Source organism: Alligator sinensis, unplaced genomic scaffold (assembly GCF_000455745.1).
Source record: "Alligator sinensis unplaced genomic scaffold, ASM45574v1 scaffold1170_1, whole genome shotgun sequence".
Taxonomy (NCBI): domain Eukaryota; kingdom Metazoa; phylum Chordata; order Crocodylia; family Alligatoridae; genus Alligator; species Alligator sinensis.
In genome coordinates, this window is record NW_005842859.1 from 464,614 (window position 1) to 472,869 (window position 8,256).

At 63.8% G+C, this 8,256-nt stretch overlaps 1 protein-coding gene across 1 annotated transcript; it reads left to right on the top strand.

Moving 5' to 3' along the window:
- The first annotated feature begins 386 nt into the window (after positions 1-386).
- PRR7 (proline rich 7, synaptic) lies at positions 387-2,523 on the top strand. Its single transcript, XM_025191769.1, has 2 exons — positions 387-1,717; positions 1,843-2,523. Exon 2 carries the CDS (start codon positions 1,887-1,889, stop codon positions 2,229-2,231), a length of 345 nt encoding a protein of 114 aa, XP_025047554.1. The 5' UTR covers positions 387-1,717; positions 1,843-1,886; the 3' UTR covers positions 2,232-2,523.
- The last annotated feature ends 5,733 nt before the right edge of the window (positions 2,524-8,256 follow it).

Sequence of the window (8,256 nt, forward strand, 5' to 3'; positions counted from 1 at the left end):
AGGAGGGAGGCAGGCGAGTATCAGCCGGGCCCTCCTGCCCCGGGGGGGCTATAGAGGGAGAGCTCTGAGCCGGGTGGAGCTGGAGCTGGAGCTGGAGCGTCGCCAGCAGATCCAGGGCAGAGATTCTTCCCTCTGTTCGGCACTGGGGAGGCCACATCTGGAGTGCTGTGTCCAGCTGTGGGCCCCGCTACAGGGAGGATGTGGACACGTTGGAGACAGTCTAGTGAAGGGCAACAAACGTGGTGAGAGGGCTGGGGACAGGACTGGTGAGGAGAGGCTGAGAGGACTGGGCTGACTGAGTCTGGAGAAGAGAAGCGGGGGGTGACAGCAGCCTTCACCTCCCGCGGGGGGGGGCAAGGAGGACAGAGCTGGGCTGGTCTCAGTGGGGGCAGATGGCAGGACAAGGAGCAATGGGCTCAAGCTGCAGCAAGGCAAGCTGAGGTTGGATACTGGGAGAAACTTTCTCAGGAGGAGGGTGGTGAAGCACTGGAACAGGCTACCCAGAGAGGTCGTGTAGCCTCCATCCTTGGCAGTATTTAAGAGGCAGCTGGACAAAGCCTTGGCTGGGATGATGTGGCTGGGGCTGGTCCTGCTTGGAGCAGGGCACTGGACCAGATGTGACTCCTGAGCTCCCTTCCAGACCCCATCCTCTGTCATTCAATGATAAGAGCATCAGAGCTGCCTTTGATCGGGTCAGACCCAGGTCCGTCTTGCCCAGTTTCCCATGTCACACGGGGGCAGAGAGTGGAGGCTGGAGGGGGAGTGACGGGGTCTGAGCAGAGTTTTCCTCTGTTCCTCTCTCACATGCAGCCTCCAGCATTGAGGGCCCAGGCAGGTCTGTTGCAGAGGCCGTGCCCCTCGCTCCCCCGCACCGTAGACTGGCGCCCCTTTCCTCCAAGCACGTGTCCAAGGCCTTTGCAGATCTGGCTGCCCTCTCAGCTCCCACCCCATCTGGTGGCAGCTGTTTCACCTTTGAATGACAGGCTGGTGCCAAAGAACTGCCTGGGGGTAGTTTTAAGGTTACTGCCCACTGGTTTGATGCTGTGACCCCTCGCTTGTGTGTTGAGCGAGAGTCGCTAGCAAATCCCTGGTGACTTCCTCTTCACTACTTAGTATTTCGTAAGCCCTTCTTGCACCCCCTCTCAAGTGGCTCCTTTCCATAGTGTCCAAGCCTAGTCTCATCATCTCTCCTCATGTGAAAGCCCCTTCGTGCCACCAGTCATCCGTGTTGCCATTCTCCGGGCCCTTCCCTGAGCAATCCACCCTCTATCCGGTCCCCTTCCTGGCACCACCCCCAGCTTCAGGGGTGCCGGAGGGAACCTCTCCACCGTTCTGGTCAACAGCTGTTACAGACCTATGGACACGAACGTCTCCATCCCTTCTGGCTTGGCTGGGCTCTGCCTCCACCCTGTCCTGCAGCAGTGTGTCCCACGCGTTAACAGGGCCTGGTGTTCTGGGCCCTGGAGAACAGCAGGTCCCTGTTTGTGTTGCTCTCTCCGTCCTGCTGGTCTAGATCTCTGCCCTGGCCGCCCTCACCTCCTCCTTCCCGCACAGCAAAGCTGGAGCTGGTGCAGTCCCTCCCGAGCAGGCAGCTGCCCCTGCCCCAACAGCTGTGGCTGCCTTTCCCTGCACCTTCTCCTGTGCTGCTGACACACGAAGCACTGCTCACAGGGCCTGGGTGGGGCAGGGTGGCAATGGGGCTGCACCGTGTGCTTGGGTGGGTGCAGGGACGGGGTCGCGCATGGTGTGTACTGGGCAGGGGCGAGGGGCCAGGTTTGGACCCTGGGGCTGGGGGCACGGCCCCTGCAGGTCGCTGAGCACCGCCTGCCACTTGCCTTGCAGAGTCGGACCTGTCCAAGCCGCCGTGCTACGAGGAGGCGCTGCTGATGGCGGAGCCGCCACCGCCCTACAGCGAGGTGCTGATGGACACGCGGGGGCTGTACCGCAAGATCAATGCGCCCTTCCTGAGCCACGAGCGCCCTGAGAAGCAGGAGCAGCTGCCCAGCTACAAGCCCCTCTTCCTGGACCCGAGCTACGGCTCCTCCCTGCACCTGCCCAGCGGCGCCGGCCAGGGCCACACCTGCCCCGAGCTCTACCTGGCGGCGGAGCACTCCCAGCGCATGTTCCCCAGCTGGACAGACTCCGAGCTCAGCAGCAGGGACACATATGAGCCGGGGCCCTGGCACCTCCCTGTCTCGATGCCCTTGTTTGGCAGGACTACGGCGGTGTAGAGCGCGCTGCCCAGGCCAGCACCAGCATGGGACTGGGACCAGGACTGTGGCCGCTGTGCCCCACTGTCGCCCTCCACCGGGCTGCTCCCCACGGCTGCCGGGGGCTCCTCAGGACCAGCGCGACCCCTCGCCCCCCCCGACCCCTGCCTGCCAGGGCCAGGGTGCGAGGGGCTGGCTCCCCTCTCGCCCCCGGCGCCTGCCGGCCTCCCGGGGCTGCAGGGGCTCCGTGCTGCACCCCGGCGCAGCCGTTTCTTATCTTGTTTGTTACAGTTTGAGAATAAAAGTTTGTGGAACCAGCTCACTGCGGCCGCGCTGGGGGCCGGGGCGGGGGATGGCCCTGGCTTTGCCTCGGGGGGTGGCGGGACCACAACCAGGCTCCCCAGGGGAGCAGCGGGGGCTCGGGGCAGGCTGGGCGGTTGGCCCTGCTCCAAGCGGGGCGGTGCTGGCCCAGGGGGCGTGTGTGGATGCGGGGGGGGCCGCGGGCACGACCCACTTGGATGCTCCAGCAGCTTCGGCCATGGCCCCTCCCCAGTGACAGAAGGGAGCGCGCAGCTGGGGGCTGGGGCAGGTGCTGCCGTGGCCAGAGCCAGCCTGGCGTGCCTCAGCTGGGTCCCACATCCCCTGGGCCCAGCCTGCATTACGCCCGCCACAGCACCCGCTCAGCCCTGTGCGCCCTGGGCATGCCTCTGCCACCTTGGCCCGCCCTGGGTGCCCTGGTTAGGCCCATGCGGCCTTGTCTTGGCCTTGCACATGGGGCTTGGGCCCTGTGCTGCCCTGCGTGCCTGGATGGGACCCTGTATGCAGGAGCGGGCCCCATGTGGCCATCCACAGGCTTTGTGTGCCCAGATCCTGCCTGCGCTGCCCCTGTGCACCCCAGAGGGGCCCCAGGCAGCCTTAGTCCAGCTGCATGCTCTGGGATCAGGCCCTTTGCTGAGCCCACCACCCTGCCCTCCCACCACAGGCCCTGCATGCCTGGATCTGGTCCATGCCACCCCTGCATGCCCAGTCAGACTTAGGCTACCTCAGTCCTGCCTCTCACATGGGCCCTACAAAGCCTGGGTCAGGCCCCATGCCCAGGATAGGGGGAGCAGGGGGCATGCAGCCATCGCCTGGCTTTGCTTGCCCAGACCCTGCCCATGCCCGCCCCTGCAGGCCCTGCACTGCTTCCACCCAGCCCCACACGCTGGGATTGGAGCTGTGCTGTGCCAGCCCCCAAGCCCCCCACACCCAGCCCCTCCGCGCATTGCACCCCGTGACCCTTCAGCCTGCCCTTGCACCCTGGGCTCAGGTCCTGCACTGCCCCTCCCAGTTGGCAAAGACTTGGCGCCATCATAACAGGCTCTGACCCTTTAACTGATTGGGACACTACGGCTGGGGTCAGTCTGTGTTTGTCTTTGTCAGGGACTTGGCAGCGCCCATTGCTGTGCTCAATAAATGCACCCGTCAGAGAACAGCCGGGTCTTGCCCAAGCAGGCACGACATCAGGGCCAGCGGGAACCCAGCCTCCCGCCACCTGCCCTGCCTGGGGAGGCCACATTGTACCTCCCGTGCATGGCCCGGGCGCCCGTGGAAGCCTTGCAGCCTGATGCCCCAGTGCTGGTGCAGGGGCCAGGCCTGGAGCCACTGAAATGGCTACAACACTTCAGGCTGGGAAGAAGGCTGGTCCAGGCAGGGTTTTTTGCGGTGGGTTGGGGAGTGGCCCTGGCCAAGGGCGTCCATGTAGAGCTGTACACAGGCATGGGTGAACCGGGTGGCCGTCCAGGGCCCGCCAGAAAAGCGGCCTGAACATGGTAATTTAAAAATTATTATTATCATTGTCTGTGGCAAAGTGGGGGTGGGGGAGTAACACTAGACGTTCACCCGGGGCTGACAGGGGTCTAGGTATAGCTCCGTTGGGGAGAGGAGGGCGGGGAGGGGGTCACAGGGACTTGGAAGGCCAGGGATGGGACAGGCAGCATCACAGCACATAGGACAGGGGGTGGCAAACAGCTCATCTGGGAGGAAACAGGCCACAGATCTGGCAGGGAGCAGAAAAAGATCACATGTAGAGCAGAAAGCAGAGCAGCAGATTAAGCAGGGAACAGAAAGCAGAGTGGCAGCTCAGGCAGGAAGCACAAGGCAGGGTGCAGAAAGCCGATCAGGCAGAGAGCGGAAAGCCGAGCAGACAAGAAGTGGGAAGCAGAGCAACAGCTCAGGCAGGACGCACTGGACAGGGTGCAGGAAGCAAATCAGGCAGGGAGCGGACCAGGCAGGAAGCACAGGCAGCGAGCAAAAAAGAAGTGAAGATTAAAGCACTGGATTGGGCAGGGTGCAGAAAGCAGAGCAGTGGATCAGGTGGGGAACAGAAAGCAGTTCAGACATGAAGTGGGAAGCAGAGCAGCAGATGGGCCAGGACACAGAAATAAGAGCAGCAGATCAGGTGGGGAGCACAGGGCGGGGTGCAGAAAGCAGAGCAGTCAAGTGGTAAGTAGAGCATCAGATAAGACAGGGAGCAAAAAGCAGAGCAGCAGCTCAGGTGGGGAGCACAAGGCAGGGCGCAGAAAGCAGATCAGGCAGGGCTGGGGGGCAGAGTGGCACTCGGGGAAGGTGGGGGCTGCCAAGCAGCAGCAGGCCCGGGGAGCTGGCCACGGGGGCTGGCACAGCTCCCATTCCTCTGTGAATGCAGGCCCCCCGCCCCGTAGCGCACTTCCTCCACGCCACGCCACGCCACGGGCCCTGCTCGGGCGGCGAGAGCCAGGCAGCAGGCGCAGGCGGAGTCGTTTGTTTATTAACATACATGAGCACGTCGCCGGTACAGAATTGTGCTTCCAAAAAAACGGGGGCAGGACCGAGGGACTGAGCGGGGGCAGGGGCAAAGCGGGGCGGAGGGGCAGGGGGGGGGCGCAACACCCATGGGTCTTGCGGGGAAGGCAGAGGCCGGGTGCCACGAGCGTGGTGGTGGAAGAGGGCACTTGCACGGGCCCTCGGCCCCGCAGCTGCCCGGCGTCCGGGCCAAGCGCCCGGGCAGGGGGCGCGCAGCCATCCGGAGCCTCACCCCAGCGTCGCTTATTGCCTTGTTTATTTCGGATTCGTGCAAAATACTCCAAGCTCGACGGGGTGGAGCTGGTGGGCACGAGGCCCCGTCCCCACGTGGGCGCCGGCACCGGCTGGGCTGAGCTGGGGCTCCGTTATACACGCTCAACCCGGGGCGGGGGGGCAGCAGGGGGCAGGGGCTGGGCACCAACAGGGCATGGGCGAATCAACACGTCTCCTATTGACAACTTAAAAAAGGGGGAGGAAGCCGTAAACGTGGCCCCACGGGGCAGCCCGGGCCTCCGCGTGTGCCCACGCAGCTGGGGCTCCAGGCGGTGGGTCAGAGGCTGGCGCACGGGGCCGTGCCTTAGACGCCGCCGCCAAAGCTCTCCTCGTCCTCGGGCACCGGGTCGGCGTCCCAGCAGGTGATGTCGATCTCTGCAGAGAGAGGGGCACACGCGGGTCAGCAGGGTCTTGCTGCCGGCCCAGGCCCACGGCCAGCAGGGACACGGGCTGGACTCCGCTGCGGCTGGACGATGGACGCCCTGCCTGGCACCTGGCTGGGCGGCAGCATGGCAGCAAGGGGCTGGGCTCCTGGTGGGCCACAGGCTCCAGGCCTGCACCGGGGCGAATACCGCTTTGGGATGCATCAGGGGCAGGACAGTGTCTCTGTTTGGCCCTGGCCAGGCCTTGGCGGAGCACTGTGTGCACATCCGAGCTCCACATTCAAAAGGACGTGGCGAGGCAGAGAGAGTCCAGAGGCAGGCGATGAAGGGGATAAAGGGCTTGGAAGGAAAAGCTGTGTGGGGGGAGGCTGGAGGAGCTGGGCATGCTCTGCTTGCGGAGATGGTGCTTGAGAGGGGATGTGACAGTGGCCTTTAAGCACCTGAGGGGCTGCCAGAAAGAACCCCCCTTTTCCACTGCTGCACAGCCAGACACGGAGCCACGTCTTGAAGTGGCAGCAAAGCCGGCTTCAATTGGTTTCGGGAGAACGTCTCCCGTCGGTGCTGTGGGGCCGGGCATGGCCGGCTTGCAGGGGGTGCCAGCACTGCAGGCTCGGGCAGGGACCATGGAGGGGCAGCCAGGCCTGGCGTGCATGGCGGGGAGCCCAGGAGGGCCCCACGCACCCCGCGCTGGCAGTGGGGGGAAGAGACCTCAGCCCAGAGCAGCTGCAGGCTGGAGAGCGCGCAGCGGAGCTCCACGACCAGCTTGGCACAGAACCAGAGCCGCGGGGCTGGACGGGACTTCCGGAGCCCACGTCTAGTCCAAGCCTGGCCCGAGGCAGGATTAGCCCTGTCCAGACTAGCCCAGACAAACCCCGTGTCCAACCTCTTAGCAAAACTGCAGGCAGCCCCGACAGTGCCAGACATCACGCCCCAACCTGCCCCGGCAAAGCAGTGTCCTCGTAGATGCTCCACAGAGCCCGGGCTGAGGCCGTGCCCCCTCTGCAGGGGCAGGGAACCCCGCCAGTCCAGACCAGACCAGACCAGTCTGAGAAGGGGCTAAATCCCTTCCTGCCCCAGTGCAGCGTTGGCCTGAGCCTGAGCGCAGGGGCAAGACCCTCCCGCCAGGACCCTGCGGGCTTGGGCCCAGCAGGAGCATTGGCCCAGCCCAGTCCCATCCCCAGCAGCACTTGGCACCTCTGGGGGAGGTGACCCCCCGCCCCCACCAGTGGTAACAGCAAGAGGGGAAAAGTCCTTCCTACTCCCTGCAGCAAGCAGCACAGCCCGAAGCCTGGGACACCCCACAGCAGAGCACAGGCATCGCTGTGCCTAGATCATCTCCGCCCAGCGTCCATCCACCTCTCCTCGACACCTCCCGAGATGCGGAGCCCTCCCTTCCCTGGCGTCTCTCCCACGGCCCTGGCTCCAAACCAGCGTTGCTGCAACCTCAAGCCATTGGCCCACTTCTTCCTTCCTGCAGCAGGAGAGACCAGGGGCTTTCCCTCTTCTCTCTGGCAGCCCGTCGGGTCCATGAAGACTGCTGCCATGCCCCCTTGAGCTCCTTCTCACACTGAACAAGCCCAGCTCCTTCGGCCGCTCCTCGCAGGACTTGCTTTGCAAGCCCTTGATCATTTCTGTTGCCACCTCGGGCCCCCTCTACCTTCTTCATGTCCTTTTTAAAACATGGAGCCCACAACCACACACAACATCCGGCTGAGGCCTGGCTACTGCAGAGGCACCAGCACCTCCCGCGTCTTGCACCTAATGCTCTGACTGAAGCATCCCAACCTGCACAGACCTTTTGTGCGGCTGTACCACGCTGCAGACTCCTATCGAGTCTGTGACCTGCCAGGACTCTCAGATCCTTCTCCACGGCGCTGCTGTCCAGCCCCTTACCTCCGTCGTGTATCCGTGTTTTGGTTATTGCCCCCGAGCGGCAACACCTTGCATTTGCCAGCAATGCACCGGGTCCCGTCAGCTCCAGCCTGGCTTTTCAGGTTGTCGAGATCCCTTGTGCTCCCACCCTCCAGCATGCTCCCAGTCCTGCCCACTTCTGCATCATTGGGAACTTGCTCAAGCAGCTTTCTGTGCTGGCATCCAAGTCACTAACATGTTGAACAGCCACGGGCCGGGAGAGACGCCAGTGGGACTCCCCTCCAAGCCTCCTGCCGTCCCAACAGGGCTCTGTTTATAATTCCCTGTTGCTTGTGGCTGCCAGTCCCCCTTGTAGTTTTGCTTGGTTATGAAAGACGGGTAAAGGGGCTGAGAAGTTCCTGGAGGGAAAGGGCTGACGGGCAGGGGCGCTCTGGCTGTGCAGGCAGAGCAGAGGGGTGATGTGGGAGCTCTGCTTCCTGTCCCCAGGCTGCAAAGCCGGGTAGAGGATGGTTTTTCTCCTCTTGCTGCTACGTGTGTGGGGGTGGGTTTCACCTTCCCCAGCAGTGCTGGGCGCTGGCCCGCAGGGTCCTGGTTAGAGGGTCTTGCCCTCCATGCAGGGTCAGACCAATGCTGCATCGGGGGAGGAGAGGATTTTACCCCATTGTCAGATTTGTCTGGAGGGGCAGCAAGGGGGG